At 43.2% G+C, this 22,576-nt stretch overlaps 1 protein-coding gene across 9 annotated transcripts in view; it reads left to right on the top strand.

Annotated features, from left to right (window-relative positions):
• Positions 1 to 2,865: 2,865 nt before the first annotated feature.
• Positions 2,866 to 22,576, top strand: part of LDB2 (LIM domain binding 2) — a 212,676-nt gene continuing 192,965 nt past the window's right edge. For all 9 annotated transcript variants that reach the window (XM_042811784.1, XM_042811782.1, XM_042811783.1 and 6 more), the window contains exon 1: positions 2,866 to 3,119. In XM_042811784.1, the coding sequence (XP_042667718.1) occupies positions 2,988 to 3,119 (132 nt within the window). In that variant the 5' untranslated portion in view covers positions 2,866 to 2,987. The remainder of the gene's footprint in view (positions 3,120 to 22,576) is intronic.

Genomic DNA, 22,576 nt, shown 5'->3' with positions numbered 1-22,576 from the left:
CAGATGAAGAAAAAATCTCAAATCAGCCACACTTCTACCTTCAATGAAGGGAAATTGTTTTCAAAAGCTGACAGAGTGGAGTCCTTGACTCCTGTAGGTCCTTCTGCTTCTGCCCAGGAGAGGGCAATATGGCACCCAGACATCAGCCAGCATCCAGCTCCACCTCTGGGGGCCTCTTGGTGTGACTGGGGCCCACACAGTAGAACTCTAGGCAGAGGGACACTAAACATGGCTGCATCTTCACTTCAGTGGGCTAATGGTCCATTCTCCCACCCACCTCCGTGTCCTGGGTGGGAATGGCTCACATGTTAGGTGCCATGAGAGTGTTTGCTGTATGAAGCTTTGAGGATGGGGAGACCAAAGTGCTGTAGCCCTCCCTTCTGGTAAGGATCTCTGCTTGGAGGTGCAGAGGTATCCACATATGTATACACTCATGTAAATGCAACGTGCACGCACACTTGTTCTCCATGCATAGACAGGCACATGCATGCACTCATTTTCTGGTTTGGGAAGACCAAGAAATTGCTTCCTCTTGCTTTCTTCCACCTCCTTTTCACTAAACTCATTTTCCAGACTAAGCAGCCCAATTTAGGTTGTCCTAAATCCCAGGCCGGGTGTCCATCTTGGATCCCAGCTCCACTTGCAGAGCAGCTCCTTCCCCAGCCCAGGCAGCACTGAGCTGCACTCCTGCAGAGCTGTTGGACTTAAAAGGCAGCAGATCCAAGCGGGAACCAAGCTGACACTGCCAGGGTCCCTGTAACTTTATTTCCCTTTGATTTCACCTTCTGTTTTACTGTTCCATGCATCATGCTGGTCTAGATGATAACTGGCAACTGGAAGTGCTGCTGGAGCCTGTAATTAGCCAGTCCCTACCCTGGGACTTGGTTCTTGCCGGTGAGCTTTAGGTGTACAATAATTTGCCAGTTAATCAATGGGAATTATTAAAATATCACTGCATATTTTTTTTGGCTTTGCAGAAGAGCTGTACACATAGGCTTCTGTGTGGGGGACTATCTGGGGTTGCAAATTATGAAAGTGAATCGTCCTTATCCAATATTTGGAGTTTGTTGTGTTTTTTTATCTTTCTTAAAGCAAGCTCTTCCCGCTCCGCGGCCCCCCCCCCCCCCCACTATGCCAAAAGGAAACTGTATTAATTTCATTGCCAGTTTAACTTCTTGAGACAGTGAATTTCAGCATGGTCAAAAAGTCCTTTAAGCAGACACCGTTCTGCAACTGTGCAAAATTTCACCATCTTAATTACCAAAAAAAAAGCAACAACACAGTGCATCCTGTCTTTGGAAAATACATTTAACTTCCAGCTTGCTTTGCAAACAAAGCAGAATCCATAGTTTGGTAGGTTTTTGTTTCTATAGTAAGTAGGTGATATTCAAAATATTTTTTAAAATGGGCTTATTGGTTCTGTAATTCTGTAATTTCCCCATCATTTCGGTTTCAGACTCAAAGGTGGCTGGGCGGGGTTAGTAGGAACACAGGCGGGAAGCCCCAGGGCAGCCCTCTTGCAAGGCATGCAGCCACGTTGCAGGCTGCTGAGCTGCCAGCAAACACTGGCAGGACATTGGCACTGGCACTGCAGCACCACGGGGCTGGGTGTGCTGTTTGTTAGGCTCCGCTCTGGCTGGGATGGGCCTGGAGCAACCATACAGCATTGCTGCATAGCTAGGGCATGTAGGATCTGCTGGCTCTGTGTTCAGTGGCAGAGGCTGTGGGAAGGCTGTGAAGCAGCTCAGTACGTCACTTCTTCTGGAAGCTGTTGCTCCACAAGAGCGTACAGAAAGAGTTTTGCTAAGCAGCAATGGGTACTTCGAAGATAAATTGTGATTGTGATCAGCAGTCAGTGGAAGAAAGTGATTTAGCTCAGTATGGAAATGGAGAAAGCCAATGGAAATTGGGGTTTTTCAAATCTGTCTCTAAATATTTGTACTTTCGGTTGGATTCGGTTAAGTTTTTTGGCAGTGGGTGAAGCCATACAAGGCTGCTGAATGTCTGGGGTTCAGTCAATGTAGAGCACAATATGTATGGGCTGCCGTGGTTCCCCACCCACAGGACAGGCTGCACGCAGCCCCATAGCCATTCCGTTTGTCATTACAGCTAACGGAATCCATTCCTAGAGTGGTTCCATTTGCTTGAATGAATGTACTTAAGAGATGAATTCAGCGCTGTTTATGGTCTGCACACCACTTCGGTGGTTGCTCCCCCTCGGAGCCCTCACACTGAGCAGCCTCGTGCCGCACCCTCACACCCTCAGCGCTGTAAGGAGTCCCGTGCTGTCCGGGGCTCCTCGTGCACGTGACAAGCCAACCGATAAAGTTCCCCCTGCTCCTCCGTGGGCCCCGTGCAGTTCTGGGTCCCGTGTTATTTCACCCCAACAGAGGCAGGACGGGCGCACGGGGTGCTGCTGATGGCTGCAGCCGGCCCCTCGCTCTGAGCCTCGGGGGCTCCGCGCCAGTCCCGCCGGGGCTCCGTGCCGGGGAGGCCCCGCGCTCCCCTCGGCGCCCCATGCGCGGAGAGGCCCCGCGCCCTCCGCCTCCGCCCGCGCGGGCTCAGGCAGCGTTAAAACCAGCTATATGCTAACGAGCCCCGCCGCCGGGCTCCTCAGGGGTCCTGGCGGGGAGACGCCGAGCGGAGCCCCGCACCTCCGCGGGGCCGCCAGAGGAAAATGCCGCCGGCGAGGCGCTCCCACGGCGCGAACAGGAAATGACCCCCTCGGCAGCCGCCGCTTTAAAGCGGAGCGGCGCTGCCCGCGGCCCCCCGCTCCCCGCGCCCACTGCCGCCCGCCCCGGCGCGCCCCGCGCCCCCCCCGCCGCCGCCCGCGCTGAGGGCTCGCAGGCAGCTCCCCGGCAGCTCCCCGCCCGCATGTGTGCGTGTGCGCCTGCCGCTACTTTGTGCCGCGGAGAGCGCGCAGCCCATGTGCTCTGCATGGAGGTTGGCGGTACTCTGTGTCGCTTGAACCTCCGCGAGCAGGCAAGATGTCCAGCGCACCACATGACCCTTTCTATTCTTCTCCTTTTGGCCCGTTCTACAGGAGGCACACGCCGTACATGGTGCAGCCGGAGTACCGAATCTACGAAATGAACAAGCGGCTGCAGGCGCGGAGCGAGGTGAGTCCGCGCGGCTCCGTCCCGCTCGGCGGCGCGGGTGTGCGGCGAAGCCCTCGTTAACCGGGCACTTTAATTGGGCGATCCCTCGTTATGTCTCCGCGCGGAGCAACTCTCGGGGTCGGCGCCCGCTCGGTGTGAGCGGCGGCGTTGCGGCGCGGCACTTCGGGAGGCACTGCGGGGCTCTCCAGCCCCAGCCGAGCGCTGGGGGTCCGTCCGGCTGCTACGGGGCGAGGCACCGCCGCGGAAACCGCGGGGAAAGGTGCGGGGGGGAGCTGAGCCTCGATCCGCTCCGCACCTGGAAACTCATTACAAAGGGAAAGGAATGGCAGCAGCAAACAGGAGCGGAGTTTTGCAAACTTGCGCCCCGGCTGCGCTCGCGGAACGCGTGTCCGGGGGACGGGCAGCTGTGCTCACGCCGGGTGCCGCGGGCGGGCGATGCCTCCCCGCCCCGCCGCGCGCTGTCAAAGTGCCGCGGGACGGGAACTCCGCGGGTGCTGCCCGCGCTGGGCGCAGTGTGGGCGCCGTGCGGCCGGCCCGGCGCGGGGCAGCTGCCACGGAGCGGAGTGCTGCTCGGAAAGGGGACGTTCGGCCGCTCAGGGGGAAGAGCCGGGGAGGCTGCAGCCTGTTCGCGTGGTTAACACGGCGCACTTCTGCCTGCCGGAGTGCAGCGTGGCCGGGATCGGGCTGCAGTGCTGCCATGTGGCTGTGTTTGGGCAGCAGACCGTCCTGGCGCTGGGATTTTTGCGGTACTTTGCCGGCAGTGCCCTGCAAACACTTCGTAAAAGTACCCATCTTGTGTAATTAAGAGCTTCGTACAGCCCCGCTTCGTACCCGTGTCTGCTGAATCTGTGTCACCAGGCGTGGCGAAGGATTTTGGACCGACCCGTTTGTTATGCTGTAGTTCCTGGAAAGAACCAGAGGTCACAACAAAATAAAGCACGCATGCATGCCCGACTGTCAGCCGAGCCATGGAGGCAGTGCCGCTCAGTGTACACAGTGCACACACGAGCGGTGACCTGCTTTCTGATTGGCCGCCGCTCCCGGCGCTGGGCTCTGCCACTGCTGCTCCCGCTCGCTGCTGTGGGGTTCAGTGCCTCTCGGTGCTGGCGGGGAGCTTACAGCAGACCCCAGAACCACGGGGACCGCTCTGCACTTGTGCCCCAATTGTTGATGCCCCTTGGTCTCACCCGTTTGGGTGTCGGTGGGGTGCTTCTGTGTGTTTTTTCTATTCTGCAACTGTTTTGTCAGTGTCTCACAACTCTGTTCTTACATTCCTGCACATACTGGCATTGTAGTTTCTAGACTTTGTCAAGCAGCAGAAATCTGTATTGTTCAGAGATTCCTTTAGGGTTCTATTATCAAAGCCACTCCGACATGCAGTCAGTGTTCATTTCGCTATTTTACATGTTACTTCAGCAACGCTTTGGGCCACAGCTTCCAATTGCAACTCCCTTACAAACGTTCCACTCAAAAAGTTTTGGAGGGACTCATAAAGCAGCCCCTCCTGCACTGTGCTGAGAGCCTGCTGTGTTTGAGGGCTCCTACTATGAGATGGTGCGTGGGGGACAAGCAGGAGCCGTGGGTTCCAGCAGGATCTGACTGACAGATAGTGCTCTGTTAATGAAGGCTCTATGCTCAAGTATTTATTATTATTATTATTATTTTTAATTTGCTCAGAGCAAAAAGAGTTTTGCATTGTGGTGGTTCAGGGTTTCCATTCTGGTTGTCTGTTTTTAAATTTCTCTGCTCTGTGCTGTAAGTATTGTTGTTTGTTGACATGCATTTTCTAGCTAGCTTCATGCCATCTCTTTTATCCCCCACTTTAAACCCCTTCCTTAATAAAGAAAATAATAATACTAAGAAAACCAGATGAGTTTCCTGGGCCACTCACAGTGCCTGGATGCAGACACCCTGCGAGGAATCCTGCTGCCTCCTCAGGCAGGTGGGGAGCAGAAGTTTCGCATTAACGTCCCCCTCTTTCAAGTGTGTTTGTGTTCAGGAACTGAAAGCTTCTGGAGCATATGTGAGTGGCTCTGAATTTCTCCAGACCAGCCCCATTGAGGCCAATATGCCATGGGAGGTGCTTGTGCTTTGGGTGTTGCTGGCGTGCCATGTGAGCATTTCTCTTTGGGCAGCTTTTGGGATAACTTAGGCATTGCTCTCTGGTGGAGCCCCAGGGGGTAAATGAATGCAAGGAAAGCAGCTTAAGGGGAAAGGAGTTGGAAAGAAACTGTCCAAAGGCTGATGGTAGCACAATGTCAGATTCTGCTCATACCCAATTTCTGGAGAGCTAGTGAGCATTTGTTCTAAAAAAAAGAAGGAGAGTCCTACAGCTCTTATTCCTTGTCCCATCCCAAATGTGTGCCTGGAAGCCTCAGGGATTGTGTTGCTTTCTTAAAAAATTAAGATGTTCCTAGTAATATTCTAGAGTTGGGTTCTCTGCCATCCCTCACAGCAGTGGAAGTTCTAAGGCAGAGTGTGTGTGTGTAATGAATGAAGTTGTGCACAGGATGGACAGAAAGCTATGGAAGGAGTGTCTGTATGCTGTGTCTGTCCCTTTCCTCCCTTCCATCTGCAGAGCCCCCCTTTGCAGTGAACTCCTGTGACTTCTGAATGAAGCTTGCAGGTGGGTGAAAGTGATTTTAACGAAGCTCGGGGCTGGTAGGGCTGCCGTTGGGGCAGGTGCATGCCACATCTGCTGCTATCAGGGAGAGTGCAGGGTGAGTGGTGCATAGGGGCAGCGCTGCCCTCAGAGCTGCTCTGCTTTCAGGGACCCTCCCTGAGAGCTGTACCAGCATTGGGTGGGAAGGGGTACATAGGCCCTGTAAGGGCTGCGCTGATCAGACAGAGTACCAGTAGTAAATAAAGGTCATTTAGATGCAGTGTGGATGTCTTTGTCACTCCTGTTTTCTTTAGGAATAAAAGGTAGTGAGGAAAGTAAGGAATTAGCAGCCGCAGCCTGTGCTGGGTGTGCAAACTTGCACTCTCCAAACTTGTTTCAACTTTCTGGGCAGAACCTACAGCTCCTGTTTGAATCCAGGGTCAGTCCTGGGCGAGGAATTCCAATCACACCCAGGCAGGGGGTGGCTGTGTGATGTAAGGGCTGGCAGGAGGCCAGCACCCAGCTAATTCCTGTGTCATCTGAAGTAACGAGGGGAGCCTGCCTTGTGAGCTGGCTGACAGGAACACCTCAGCTTCCTTATAAGTGGTTCGAAGAAACCTTATCTTGTAATATTTTTCTCCAATGGAAATAAATACATGATTTCTTAATAATTCTTGGGCTTGCCTGGTGCCAGTTTGTAATGTATCAACAGTCCGGACTTAAAGAAGTAAAAGCATATTGAAATGTTTAATAATCTTCGGCAGATATAAAAATAAACCTTATGCACTTCTCTCACAGTTAGCTAACTTTCTGGGTAACTGCAATACAGATGTTCCCTTGCTGTGTTTGTGGTTTAAGGATTTCATGACTGCTTACTCAAACTCAGTTTATCTTAATATTTTTGTATCTCCCTTGTTTGAACATTTCAGGAGAGCAGGGCTGTTGTTGTGTGGTATTCAGCAGCTTCTCGAGTCCTGGGTAGTACGCAGTGTAGGCAAATTAGCTTCAGTATTTTCTCTGTTCTTTATTAAACTCTATGTTAAAAAAAAAAAAAAAGCACCTCTTTTCCTCTTTGATGTTTTGATGTTGCAAATCCTTTCCATTGTAATATTCAATCATTTGAAATTGCTCACTCTTAAAAGAAAACAAAAGGTGATTATATCTTGTAGATAATTATTTTTCAGTGGCAGTGCGCTGTGGATGGAGCACTTAAAGTTGCTGACAGTTTAAAGTTGCTTTATTGCCAATAATCAGAGCATCGTATCGAGCCTCTCACGGGTTTGTTTAGTTCCTTGTATTTGCAGAACTTCTGTCTGTTACAGTGTATGGAATTTGCCTGTGTCTCTCTGCTGCAGGAGAGCAGAGCCCTCCTGGCTGGGAGGGCAGTGTTGTAGGGTGACTGCAGAACTTGATTAGTGGCGTGTTTGTTTTAATGACAGTTAGCTTAATCAAACCATATTAAACCCCTTTGAAACAGCATAGTGAATTTTCAAAAGCAGAGATTTCACGATGGAAGAAAATTTAAAGAAAACTAAAAGGAAAAATAAAGGAGGATGTTATGATCATTTGGAAGGTACCAAATGAGCTGGAAGCTCACACAGACGTTGGGATCCAAGCAAATATTTAAAGTGAAGCAAATCACAGCACAGCAAAGCAAATTCTGCAGTTAAATGAAAGTCTCTTATTTTACTTCCCTGCATTGCTATCTGATGAAATAAGCTTTTCCTCTTCTTCTAAAAGCGTTTTTAATAGATTAGTCACAAAAATATCTGTTGTGACATCACGTTTGTTCACATAGCAACTTCGTATCGCAAACAGATCTCTGATGTTGTATACGTAGATTTGAGTTTGTCTATGAGTTTGTTTTGTTGGGGGAAAATATAAACTTATGTCTCAGAGTAGTTTTGAGGAAATAGCTATTCGTCCACAACCACACCAATAGTACGCAGCAATTCTGGGAACATCAGTAAAGGATTTTCAGTAACTACTTCTAAAATCCTGCTTTGCTGAAGCTGAGGCCAGTTTTAAAAGAGCCCCTTGAACTCCTTTCGGCAGACACGGTCTTCAGGATGAATTCAGGTCTCATTTTCCTGATTGTCTTTTATTTCATAGAATCTTTTTCATCTCTTAAAAAAAAAAAAAAAAGCACACAAAACTGTTGCAGCTGTTTTCAATTAAAATTTTTACAAACTAACAATACTTATGAGGCTGGGAAAGAAATAAAAGACAGCTTCCTTTCTGTGCTGATCCATAGCTTACAGTTGGAGATGTCTTACTGCATTTCTTTTTTCTTCTCCTGTAGTTATAATATAAACTGCATGCTTAAGGGACAGGGAGCTTTTGGGGCAGGAGCTGGTGAGTGGGGAAGGGGAGAGTCAATAAGAAATACGGAGGCTGGATCCCCTTGTAAGTTATTGTGATGCTTGCTAGATCATTTTCTATAAATAAATCTTCTCAACCCTTTCTTTTTTTTTTTTTTTTTTTTTCTTTTCTTGTTCTTTATTTTTTGAACCACAAATCCACTTTAAAAAAAAATTCCTTAAACTCAGTCTTTCTCTGATATAAACAAGATTTACTGTGCGAGTTCAGTCTAACAAATAGCAGCCTCTGGATGGTGAGAGGGAGCAAAGCAGGGATCTTGACAAGGTCCCAGCCCTGTGCTCTTACTTCGGCTGGAGTTCTGCCTGCTGTTGGATTGCAAGACCAGATTTAAAAAATAATTTGGTTTTGGTGTATATACTTCCTTTGTTTATAGAAAAAGTATATGGATGGATTGCTAAACACATTGCAGTATTTTTTAGCTGGACTTTTTGCTTCAAATTATATTTGTTCATATCTTTTTGCCAAAAGTTGCATATCTGCTGTAAACAGGCATTCCGACCGAGCTGATACTTTGTGTGTTTGCTTCCTCCTGAGCAAGGCTTGCTTTCCTGGCTGTACTGTGTAAACAAGCTGGCGTATATCCTCAGTCTGCTGGGTGCTCTTTTCCAGAAGTGGCTCCTGGTCTGCTCAGGGCCTCGGGGTGACCCTGGTGGGACCCAGTGGCAGATGGTTTGTGGCTTCCAGAAATGGCTGGGGTAAGGAGAGTGCCTGTTGGCTTTATATATTAGCCAGAAATAATGGAAGAAACCTCTCTGAGACCCTGGCTGAAATCTCCTTAGGACTGTGTGTTCTCCCAGCATGTTCTTGCTGGCCTTGGTTGTCGTCTAAGTTCAGGGCAGACAGAAAATGCTTCTTTGCCAGAACACTATTTCCATTTCTGTTACATTCTGAAGGACAGCCGTGTCCTCCTACACTCAAACCCAGTTATTCATCTGAATCAAAGGGAATACTTTTGTACTCTTGGTGCTTCTGAGGTAAGTGGGGATCAGCTAGAGCCACCTGAGGGCAACAAACATTGGGGTGGGATCAGCTGATGCTCCTGAGCCGACTCTGTCACTTCTGTGCCTTATGGGGCTAGTGAAAAATCACTGACCTGGAAATACAAGACCTTTGCAGAAATAAAATGTTTTGTGGCCGAAGTCTGTTGGTGGTGTAGAGTCCTTTCAGCAGCCATAAATTTTACAGGGGCAAGCTGTCCTGTCCACGAGACACGGGCTCCCTGGGCACTGCCTTGCTTCAACAAGAAGCCACATGATGAGCCTGCTGGCCGGGCTGCTGTTCCTCTGTGCAGCCTGCAGCACTGAAGCACAAGGTTGAGTGTAGCTGCTTTATTTTTTCTGAATAAGTCATCAGTATTTTTCATAACTCTACAGTCTGTGTAGGTATCAGATGAGACCTGCTCCTTAAGGTCTTTCTGATGTCAGTACTCGTATCCAAGTACTCATCCAGGGCAGTCACAAACTCACAACTGACACAACAAAGCCAGAACTTTACATGGGTTTCTAACTGTGCTTCAACTCTGCTGCCGGAGTATCTGCAAACTGAATAGAGAGATTGCTGTATCCTTCCGAGTATTTGATAAATTAGAACATTGTTGCAATAACTCTCAGGGTGATCTGCGCTACCTGCTGGTTGCCTTTGTGCCACAGTCAGCTTGCCAAGCCTGGTTACACGGACAGAAAGAAGTTAAAATCTATCTGTGCTATTTGTGTGTGGTTCAAAAGGGAAGATGGAAATGTGATCTCTGAGGATGTTTTTGTCATCAGGTTGGTCAGGTACAGCAGATTTAATACCTGTCCAGATCCTACCCATGATAGGGCACCCTTCATGCACTTGAGGCACTTGAGCACTCTTCATGACTTCATGACTGTGCAAGGGGGTTGCATGACCTTGTCTGTTGCATTCATAGAAACATTGAATGTGTATAACAGCGATCACATTTGGACATCCCTGCTTAATAAAGGCCCAAGGATGGGCTGAGTCATAAACCCACTGTGCTCAGTCTTCAGAAACTTAATAAATGAATGAACCAAATGTCCTTGTTGGAGTGTTACCACGTGTTGTTTTCCAACATACTTTTTTTCTTCGGACTTTCAAACGCTTGTCTTTTCTAATTGATTTTTTTATTAGGTTATTTGGTGAAGTAGTAAATTGATTGGGAGAGTTAAGGCTTAATACATTGCATATTTGCATTATTTCATGTATCTTATTGTGATTTGTGTTCTAGTTGTGTAGTTTTGCTTCAGCCATTAGCAGAACATTGTATCAGAGAAAGACTTACCATCTGTTCTAGAGCAGGGTACAAAGAGATTTCTAAAATATTAATAACCACATTATACATAAAGAAACATTCTAAATCTTTAACTACAGCAGTCACATGGAGAGAGGAAAAAGCTCAGAAAACAGAAGAGAGTGAAACTTTGTTGTGTTATTTAAGCTCACTTTGTCCTTCAGGAAGACAACCAGCAACACTGATATTCCTGACCATCTCCTTTTCTAAGGAGTAAAGGACCTTCAAGGCAAGTGTGAAAACTATTTTGCCCTTAGGTTTGCAGGCTAGATATATATATATATATATATGTGTATATGTATATTTACAGCTGATGAAGGGGAATACAAAGTGCTGCGTACTCAGTTTCACATGTTCTAACAGTAACTTGCTACTGTTACCGTCTTCAGTAATTCTTGTTTCTACTTTAAGCACTGAAAATCTTTTTGTGTTATTCTATTTCACATCACAACACCATTATTGTGGCTGCTAACCATCATGAAGTAAAGGCACAGTAGTTCCTTTGCAGCAAATGAAAATTCTTCCTTTTGAAGTCACCCAGCATCTTGCAAGACCCTCTTTCCTTTGGTACTTGGCTGACATTTATTCACCGTTCTTCTTTGCCATACCACAATGATAAAAACATCCACAGCTTACAGATTCCATGGGTGCCTTTGCAACTGTATTGCTTGTTTCAGTTGTTAAAGGCAACACAATAGCTCGCTCACTTCTACCTAGACTTATCACTGGAGTATCAGTTAACCCTTAGGGTAATTGGGTAATAATGTTGTTGATGTGATCTGAAGTATCATTTTAAGCAATTAGAAGTTCATATATAATGTGCTGCAATTATGCATTATATAGCGCATCTATCTGTTTTACAGAGCAAAAATTACCATATGTTTTGTGGGAAGCTTGGCATTTTGCACCGGCCGGCGTTCTGCTTGTATTTACGAACAGCATGCCTGTAAACTGTGGTAATAACTCTTTGAAGGCCACACCTATGCACGCTGTCGATTATGTTAAAAAGCAAAAGCTCATTTTAATGAATGTGTTGGCATGAATAATGGGACATGAAAAGACAGCACACTGGGTAAAGGTTCATTACCTGAGCGCAACAAATGCTTCATGCGGAATTTCCATGACTATGCACTGCTGTTTCACAGTGAATTTTCTTTGGCTGTGCTTGTGCTCTTTATGTGTTTGTGTGAATGTTTGATCACCGATGTTTTATTCTCACGAATAATTGCAGAATGCAAATTTCAAGTCGTTAAGCATTCCAGATAGAAGTTGTTTGTTTTATATGGGCTAAGCTGAAAAGCACTTTCCTGTTTTTAGTTTCCAGAGCCTTCAAGATAGAGCCATGATCTTTAGCAATTCGATATGCCAGAGACAAATCTCCCATTGCTTTGCAGTGGTGACTGACTGGTGTATGCATATAAAGCAAATTAATGTCAGGGAGTGGTGGCAATGGGAAAATTGCCACCAGATCAGGAAATAAGATGTACTTGCAGATTTTCTTTTCTTAAGGCAAGGTACTATTTACATTTTCAAGTAACTGCACGGTAATAAGGAAAAATAGGTGAAAAAATGAAAAGCTTCCCAACATTTTCAGCTCCATTTCTGCTCCTCTAGTCAAGGATGAGAAATAGAAACTCGTGATATATGTCCACTTTCAGAGTATATACTTAATATAATATTAAGTGCATACAGCAGACAATCTTATGAAAGGCAGGCAAATATATGTCTTGAATTTGAATAATTAATGCATTAAAGTAAGTTATCATTAATTCCTAGCAACTCTGAGTAAAAAGAAGAGTAGAATTCACAAAAATTATTATTTGATATGAATGATTAGCTCAGCTCTTTTCAGTACTTCTTAACACTGTGACAGGGTTAATAATGCAAAGTGAAAAGATTGGTCAAGACACCAGAACACCAAGTACATCTCTCCTGTGGCAGTGCCACAGGATTATTTAACACCCACATCAAGAGCATCCAAGTTACCCCGTGACTGATTGTTTCATCCAGAGGATGGTTTTCATCAAAATATTCAGTGTCACTGACTTCCTCGTGCAGGCAGTGTGAGCTTTGGTCTGTAACCTGAAGCCACAACTTGTTTGTCTAGACGGACAAGAGCCCCTCCACTGTGACACCTGGTGGCTTAGGAAGTTACATAGGCAGCACCAAACTAACAGGTGGAGTCCAGAGGTTAGTGGTTATTGATAAATGCCCTCTCTTATGAGTATCAGCAGAAGTCTCTTGGCTGGATTACTCTACTCCGTTTCCTTGATATAGTTAAATTAATCATTACTGGGCTCATTTCTCTTCATGGTCTTCATAACACATATTTGAAGTGTTGTAACATGGGACATCACAAAGTCTATCTGCTTTTATCTCCAGTGCTCTGATGTTTGCACGTCATTCAGATTACACAGAGAAACGCAGTGATGGCTGCAGTACAGAGCTAATATTTTTTGTTTGCAGCCATTAATTTGGTTAACCAGGAGAATGCTTGGAAAGGAGTAAGGTACATTTTGGTGCTGGGTACTTTTGTATATTGGACTTGAATGGAAAATATAGCAAGCATTTGGCAGTGGGCACAGAGCTCTGTAATACCCAGAATTTGGGGTGTTTCATCTGTGGATAATTCAATAGCAATAAAGTTATATTTTTATGAGTTACTCTTGATAAACTTAAAATTGGACCAATACAGAGGTGGAGCTCTGTAGCTGTAAAAGCTCAGGACCTCACAGTACCTCACTACCTGACTGTGCTCTCTGTTGATCACTTCTTGCATCTTCAAACAACAAACATACATCCATGGTTGTTTGAGATCATCTATGATGATCCCAAATGTTTGAGAGGAGTTTCCAAAAACTCACACATTAAGTCCCACAGTACTTTCCTTTACCCCAGTACTTGTACAAAACTTGTCAGCAATTGGGCTGAAATGGCAGGGGGACTCCATCCTTCTGTTCCCCATTACCTTCTGGTATGTCCACAATGCTGTCACTAGAAAAGTGCAGTTAGACAACACATGCCCAAAGTTGTATTGAACTATCTGCAGCTCAGTGCTCAGTGCATGCTATCTATCTTATTTCACGTGGAGATATTTGGATTCTTTGCCTAGCACTTGAAGTTGAGGGTGGCTACTGATGTTCATCCACACTCCTGTCTTCACTATATTTATTATAATATGTATTTATATTATAAATATGTCTATTATAATGTTTAATTATAAGATTTTTGGGGCTGGTACCATCTTCTCAGTTCTGGTGCAGTGCTAGCAAGCACAGTGGAGTTGTGGCTGTATTCTCCATTTCTCTTTGGTACTGGGTTGTATATTGTAACTAACCGAAGGCTGAAAGTAGATAGTAGGATTTAAAATTCTTTCAACCCAAATTTAAATATAGCACACTCATTTTGATTTTATAAATCAAATGCTTTAATTGATATTACGTGTATTTATGCAGCACAAAGAATTATCTGACTAGAAATGCCATTATACAGCAAGTTCTTGGAAAGTGACTGTTTAATGTTACTGACACATTTCATTACTTCTCAAGTAATTCAGCATGCTTGTGCAAACCTACTGGCTTTGCCAAGAAAGTACAAATGTATTTTAGGGTAGTGTTCGGATGGTTGATTTGTACATCTGATACTGTTATTAAATCTACTCCTTTTAAAGTTTGATTCTTTAGTAGTTTTGTGTCAATCAGAGAAGCACATTCCAAGCCCGTTTTTTTGTAACAGTGGAAGAACAACTTAAATTCCTCAAGAAAGGCATATTCCTCTCGATGAGGACTGGTGTTGGGTTGTATGTATGTTATTTGAAAAGGATTTGGGGTGGAAATATTATAATGTCTTGTTAGAACCAGAGAGGTTGTTCTAGGAAAGAAAGACAACAATTATTTTTTTCTTTTATTGTTTGCACTCTACTGATTTAATTAGCCAGTGAGAACAAACCCACTTTGAATATTAAAAAGACAAAATTAACTTTCCCCTCCCCCTTCCCCACATCTGTTGCCTTTTGGAGGCAGCTCACAGTACCAAAACTATCCAGTGCCTAATGGATTTTGCTGTCTAACAGACATTACCTGTATTTGCTTGCAAATAAGGGAGCTGGTTGTAAATTTTTTATTCCACTTGTGAGGGAAAGAGGCTGTTTAAGTTGTCTGTTGGAAAAAGTGGGCTGTCTTAAGCAGAACTGGTACTGTCTTGGTGTGTTAGACAAATGAAGGTAGTTACAGTTACAGATGCATGTCTGAGTGGTGATCTAATAGCAATCTGAATGATCACCACCCTATAGAAACATAAGTTGTTCTTGAGGCTGCTTCACGTTGAGAAGAGTCCTGTGAGGGGTTATGTGTTGGTCACGAGCAGGACAGCAGGGGTGGGTAAAAACTGCTGAAATGATCTCTGCTATATTTCATTATGCTCCTGTTTTCTGCAGTGTGAATTAGGAGGTCTGAATTTCAGTAAGGATGGGAAGCAGTGAGCTGCACCTCTGCAAGGCAAGGCCCAACCTGTGCACAGGAGCCCTCCTGCTATCCAGCCTGGGGTGTGAATGTTAATGTCTCATCCTGGTTTGTGGTCCTACAAAGCAAAAGGATGCTACTCGTGCTCAGCCCCCATCCTGGTTTGGGCTCTTTTATCCTCTGCAGACCTGAGAACTCTTTTAGTTTTGTTAACACCTTAAGACAGCACCGAAAAGAGTGTGATTTTTAATAGTTTTCTTCTCACCGTTTTTTAATGGCAGTATTTTTAATGGCACTGTTTTATTAAAACATTTCTTCCTGTGGAGAGGAAAAGCCCTCCAGATTTTGCTGAAGGTGGCCTTTTACAGACACGATTACCTATATAATTTTCAAGATTATTATTAGGAAGTATATGACACTATTAGGACCGTGGAAACTTGGACAAACCCACCTGGTGTGCAAATTTTGTTAGCAGAATAGCTAGGCTAAGCTTGAGAATGCCGAGTGTGATTAGAAGAGTCAACTGAGAAATATAAATTGAGTGCTCAACCCAGCAGCCTTTCCCTTCCTTGATGGCACACGGATGCGCGATTGCAAATAACGTCCTGTTTGTGGGCCAGTGGTACTGGGTTTTTTGTTTTTTTTTTTTTGTTTTGCTTTATGTTTTTTTGTTTTTGTTTGTTTTCTTTCCTAATCTGTTTTTTTCTCTTGCAAGCTTCCTAGGTTTGTTTCAGGCACGTCTTCCTGCTTTGTAACTGCAGTGTCCTATCCCAGGCAAAGTTTTCCTGTTTACAGCAGTGGAACTAGCATTCAGCCCAGCATCTGGATGTGCCAGATTCATCACTGCCAGTTTTCTGCAGGAGCTGATTCAGTAAAAATTTGTATTTGAGACCTACATGTTCTAATAGTTAACAATTCCAGGTGACTCAGAGGTGAGTTTGACGCATCTTAAATGATGAGGAAGGCATATGCAGCTTTTAAGCGTGGTCCGTAGTTGTCTGCGTGATAATGTTGTGTGTTCAGGGGCTTAGATTATGTTTGCACTTATCATTTCACAAATGCCAAAGGTATAACAGAAAGCATTGTTAAAAACAGCAGCATTATCAGGGAATATTGAGAAGCAAAGCAAATAACAAGAAAGGGGGGAAGTCTTCAATGAGAAGTTTAACTGGAGAGAGAAATGAATGGCACAGCAGAATAATAGTTAGATCTGGCAAGCTGTAGAAAATAAATTATTTAGCTGAGCTTATCCACATTCTTTGAAAGTGGACTCCAAAGTCTGCATTGTTAGATGTATTAATAAATAACCAATTTTAAAAGATTTGTTATTAGCCTTCTTCTTCGTTTGTTTGGTTTCAGTGGCAATCAAAAGCAAATCCTGGACATCCATAGTTAATGTTTCTCAGTGTTTTTCTCGAACAGCTGCTTTACTGAGAAGGGGAAAGAAGGCAATTGAATGAAATTCATGACCTTTTAGGGTCTGATCAGCCTGAAATGGGCAGCATGTGTGGTTTGTGGCTGATGAACTGGCAGATTTGCAGCTCTGGTGTGACGTCAAGTGCACACATCACAGATTTGTGTGAGATAAATGTGGGCTTTCAGAACCCATCCCTCCTGGTTGCCATTATTTGGGGGCTGCGGACTTCCCCCTGTAAAAATCAGACTGAAAGAATCCAGCCCCTCATTACTGTTAGGAATTTGTGTGCTTGGCAGCGTGGCCTTAGTAACTCAATTCAGTAGCTTTTTTTTTTTTTGTAGATGCATTTTCTGTACAGTTTTGATTTGTCTGGTACAGTAAACAGTATCTTATTGCTTTAATAAATGACAAATGGATGCAGCTAGCAAATGTTAGTTCTGCTGAAGTAAACAGCAAATTCTTCATTAGTTTCAACAGCGCCAACACATTATATTTACCTTAAAATATGTGTTCCTTCAGCTTGTTGTTTGTATGAGCCTTTGGAGTTCTTTTGCTGAAAAAAAAAAAAACCAAAACAACAGAGATTGAAATAATTACCTCTGTAGGATTTTCTATATGCTGACAAATTGTTACTGCTATCTTATAGTTGCATTTAGAACCTGTGGATGCATTTCAGGTAATAAAGTAAGTTTGCAGAAGTGCAGCCACTTACATTCATGCTTGTCTCCCTTTCATCTACTTCATGATTTATTAATTTGTAGGAATTGCATTTGAAATTTCCAGACATCTGAACCTTTTTCAGCATCAAACTGACCACTGATCTTAAAAAAAATCATCTACATCAGCACCAACTCAATCATTGACAAGGGCTGGAGGAAATTAAACATCTGGGATCTGTTAAGATTTTTATTTATGCTTTTAAATATTGAAGTGTGTATTGCTGCCTGCCTTTTACACTTTGAGCATGAATCCGTTAAAGAATGCTCTCAAAACACAAGCAGTGCTCAAAGTGTAAAGTGATTTGGGCTAGAAAGCTGGACACAGCTATGTAAGTGTGGAGGAATCGCAAGGAAGTCAATGACGGTGGTGAGCACTGATTGATTTATTTATTGCTGGCATTGAAAACATTGCCAGATTCTTCCCAAATATAGCAGACTTAAATTCCTAAGTGGCTTCTTGCCAAAAAGACTTTGCACTTGCATTTATCTGTTTTCCATGCTCTACACCTTTGAGGTGCAAACCTGTTGGAGTTCCCAGTCTTCATGGAAGAATGATGGCCTCAAACTTTCTCACTATCGCGGTTTCAGATAATCCCCTCCTTACACCCTCACCATGAGGCCTCTTGGGACAGTTTCCTTACCTCTGCCAATTTTCATGCCTAACTGCCCACACTTGATGCAAACTCCACTAAATCCCTTCAGCTCCTCTGTGAAGGCACAGGTTTAGCAAGTTAGGGCCTCTGAGGTGTTCTGTCACCACAGGAACAGGAAGATAGTAAATGTATTGATGAACACCAACAGGAAATGCTGCTATTGGGCTTTTGGGAAGCTGAGTTGAGGAAATGTGTGGAGTATTGTTAGATTTTCAGCAGTAAAGCCTTGCATCTGAACTGGAACTTCCAACAGTAGCATTGCTCAGATGTGTTCTTTTGTTTTGGCCTCAATTTTCCAGATTACAGGCTGTTTGTTTTCTACATCAGCTTCTCCGCCTTACTCCTCTTTAAATTGATACTTTCTGATGAGCTATGTTGGCTGTGGCTTTGCTAATCAAGTACTTGCAGATGCCACTGACATAAAGAGGAGACCCTGGCTAGATAGGTGGATCTGGGAACCCATTGGCAGCTTCCTTTAGGGTGTTTGGACTGAGCCAAAGCTGTCTATGGGCAGGCACCTTAACCAACAGCATGCTCAACATTGGGATCATCAGCATCAAAAGCTTAAGAAATGGCTCATGTTAACTCTTACTAAGTTATTGTAGTTTATTCTCACTGGAAACAGTCACTAGAGGGGAGGGAGATCTTGTGTGTTAACCTGGAGTGCTACAAGTGTTTTCGAGGGAGATTGTATATCCTGTTTGTAGTGACCGATGGAAGGAGGAGCTCATTATCAGGTAGCAGTCCTTCTGGAGTGCCTGAGTCTCTTCCAACCAATGGAACAGCCCTTGTAAAATGTACTCAGAATTTAGCAGATGGCTTGCTGGTTATACTGGAAGCTTTGAACATACTATCTGCAAGGGATTGATTGGAAACTGTTTCCTTTTGTGGGAAGTGGAAGGAAAAAGGATGCATACATGTACATAATTGATGCATTCAATGTATGCTTCCCATAATAGGTTTTATGAGAATTTTCTATTCTTCACATTTGTATTCAGGGAAATAGCAGAATACAGTAAATGCTGTTAGCTTTAGGAAGGGAAAAAGTTAGCTTTAGGAAGGGAAGGGAAAGTTTTTAGACATGGCTTGCCAGCAAATGTGCCAGGCTTGACTGCCTCTGAGCAAAATGATTGCTTAAATAATTTGGAGGGTACACCAAAAGGGCTTACTGATGCAAGTTCCTTTAAAAGAACATCTTGAATTTTTTTGGGACCTGACGTGAAAGTTCAAGATTTTATAAATTCCTGAGAGAAGATGATTTTCTTAGTTAACCTCTACACCCTTAATGAACTTTGTCTAAAACTTGCATAGGATGTATCTAAAAGCATATAACGAAGAAATAACTCCTTAAAAAGCTAATATATTGTTTATCTACAAGTATTCACTGGCTTACAAAGATTTGAATATCGTTCAGGATTCCCCTTTGGTTGTTGGCACAACCTACACGTGCAAGTGTTAGCCATGTCAGCATAAAAACTTAAAGAAAAGTGAAATTAGTTGAAGTTTCACCCACAGCCTCCATCACTGATGTAGAGAATTACAGTGAATACAAATAATTCCACTATTGATAATCATTCAAAATCTCAGTGTTGTGGGTTTTCTTTTTTTTTTTAAAGTGACATTGTGAGATTTTTTTGACAATTGAAATTGGTATTTCTCATTCATGTAGACACTTGCAGTGTTCTGATAGCTGACAACTTTAACGTATGCTGTGAATGAAAATGACCTTTTAAAAAATCTTGGAGCCAGATCGCAGCACAGAAATTTGCAAAAGCAGACTTTGCTGAGCAGTTAGTTGCAGCACTCTTACTAAATGTGTTTCAATTCACTTTCTGTCACAGAGAAATAGAGAAATAGGTACCTTATTAAAGGAGACTACATCCTTTTATGCAAATTTAATGCACTTGGCAGGTTCATCATGATAAATGGTCAGGATGATATAGTTCATGATGTATCTCTAATCTCTTCTGTGAAGATGTTCATGTCTTGCAGGAAGCAGCCTCTTGAGGTATCAAATCTTTAGAAGTATGTGGCAGATGGTGATGTCTGCAGAGCCTCATAGATTGCTTTGAAGTCCCTCCAAATGTTGCCCACAGTTAGAGTGTCTGAGCTTTTGCAAGTTCTCTTGCTTCATCTCTCCTTCACTGTCACCTCTCCTCCTTCCTAAACTTGTGTTCTCAAGTTGTTGTATTGGGAACACACACCACATTCTTACAGTGTATCTCTTCTCACTCCCCAGTCCTGTCATATCATTGCCTGCAAAGTTGTTCTTCCATTAGGCATCTTGCATATTTTAAGTGCAGTGGTTTACAACAGGAAAACAATAAAACAGAACAAGTGTCTTAGAAAAGCCTTTCTATCATTCATGCTTTGTGCTTAGTTTCTAAGTGAATCTTTGGAACCAGCACCAGCATCATGTTAACTTAATCAATTATAATCATTTATGTATATTAATTGGGCTAACTTGTCTTTAAATCAGCAAAAAGAAATGGTTAAGGTTTAGTGCTGCTGCAGTGAATCTGAGGAAATTGACCAATAAAATAAAATAAAATAAAAAATGCTGCAAAGCTTTGGAAGGTGAAAACTTAATTTAATAGGATACAGCCAATGAAATAGTCACAGTGTAGAAGTATGAAAATACAGGTTGTAGATCTGAACAGTTGCATATTTTCTGAATATTACTGGTTTATTCAGTGAGTCTTTGCTGATCTGAATTTTGCTGGGCACTCGCTTTTTGTGTGAAATCCAGTACCAAATTTTGTGTAAAATTTTATACTTGTCTTGCTCTCTTGTAAAGTTCACAGTTCAGAATCAGCCTCCTTAAGTATTTTTGTTACCTTCTTCACTGTACATAGTTTCTGTGTATGAGATTGTACCATATTTGTATCTAGGAACTTTCTTGGCGTTACTTCTCCCTCAAATGCAATTGCCGCAACTTGGTCCCTCTAAAATATCTGCATATTTAATGCTTTTTCCGCCAAGGCCTAAAGATTTGTGCTAAAAACATCTAAAAATCATGTTTTAATATTTCAGGTAATAATTTCAAATTACTGTGCTATTCCTCAGTCTACTATTTTTTAATGAAAAAGAAGCTTTTAGAACTCTACCAGAGGCACGACTCAGATGCTGATGATCTAGAAAGGAGTTTTATGGACTTGAAATATTCCTTGCTAAAATTCTGTTAGTGACTTAAGGAAAAGATTGTGGTGCCTTTTCTGTTTCTGTAACATTCCGTTTGTTTCTGGCTATTGCTATATCATTTCATCCCACAGGGATTTATGGAATCACTTAGAATGATTCCAGACTTACAAGAATTCATTTGTAGAGCAAAGTGCTTTTCTGCCTTTGGAATGGAAAAAGAAGGTACCAATAATAGTTACAATTTTTAATTTTTATATTCTCATGCTTAATTTACAACATGGTCTATCAAAATACTTCTCACCCCTCCACAAATCATTCTTGCTGTTCTCATCCAGTCCCAACAAACACTTTAATAGTGATGTATTCTTGTACTGTATTTTAATAAATCGTGGGGTTGAATACAAAGTTAGATTAACCTGAACTCAGAGTGCTTGGCTGAAATGCTGCCCTTAAGTTTCTTCCCCTTCCCACTGAACTGGCAATCCACTGGTACACATAAATGAAATCATAAATATTTCCCTGCATCCTGCCTTTTTCATGAGCACAGATTTTTCTGGACAAATATGAGACAGATCTGGCAGTTGATTCCATCCGTATTGAAACCTTTGGCACATGTCAAAGAGACTGTCAGTACCTAAGAGTTGCTGTGCTATACCACAGATAATATTAAAGCTTAATTGACAAGACCACAGGAGGCAGTCAGGCTATTATCAGAAGAATCAGTTGTTAAAATTTAACCTGTTTTCCTAACCAGCTGTTAAAAATTTGTCTGGTTCTCCATGTCTTAGGCTTTCTGGAAGAGCACCTCAAAGACCAATTTGACCAGTCTGAATTTGCAATTACCTGTGCAACCTGGTCTAGGGAGCCTGCTTTGGCAGGGGGGTTGAACTAGGCAGTCTCTAGAGGTCCCTTCCATCATCAACAATTCTGTGGTTCTGTGAATTTTCCAACTTTGATGTTAATTTTATCATAGATTTTTTTTTAAATCATAGCAAAATAAGAAACTTAATTCAGTATTAAGCTGATAATCATCATCATGTAACCATGCCGCAAACACATACTTAGTAGAGTGGTATCAGTCAAGAAACCTGTGTGAGCAGAATGTCCTGAATAGTACATCCAGTGCAAACACCTTTTATCTAGGGCATATCTTAACTTTGCACGTGCATGGATTGCTCTCTGTTGAACTAGCAATCTTTAGAGGAGAAAAGCTGCGTTACAGGGGGAAAAAAAGAAGGAAGATGTGTGTATCTCTCACTCTTTTTAAAAAAAAGATCATGACATCACACTGAATGCTTCGCCAGTAGCTAATTGCTGTGTCCACACAACAGCTGTGTCCACCCAAGGGAGCAGCAAGAAGCCACAACACGGGGGGTTCAGGTTGGATATCAGGAAAAGGTTCTTCACCAAGAGATGGTTTGGCACTTGGAACTGCCTCCCCTGAGCAGTGGTCATGGCACCAAGCTGCCAGAATTCAGAGTATCTGGATAATGGTCTGATTTTCAGATGATGCTGTGTGGAGCCAGGAGTTGAGTATATGATCCTTATGGGTCCCTTTCAATTCAGGATGTTCTATGATTCTATTATACTATTTTTTAATCAGTGATGTGTACTGATAAGAAGAAGGCTATATGTTCCACTGTTGAAAACTCAAAATATTTACTCAGATGTCTGTTTTCTTTTATAGTAGCAACCAATCTGGACCTTTATTTGCAAACTGCAAACAAAAATGAAGCACTAAATCAGCTGTGAAATTTCCGTTTTAAAAACAATTTATTTCTTTTCAGGATATC

This window comes from Centrocercus urophasianus, unplaced genomic scaffold (genome assembly GCF_019232065.1).
Source record: "Centrocercus urophasianus isolate 14NV4802_14NV808 unplaced genomic scaffold, USGS_Curo_1.0 seq_13, whole genome shotgun sequence".
NCBI classification, from domain to species: Eukaryota; Metazoa; Chordata; class Aves; order Galliformes; family Phasianidae; genus Centrocercus; species Centrocercus urophasianus.
Note: the sequence above shows the minus strand (reverse complement) of the source record. Positions and strands in the feature narration are given on the sequence as shown.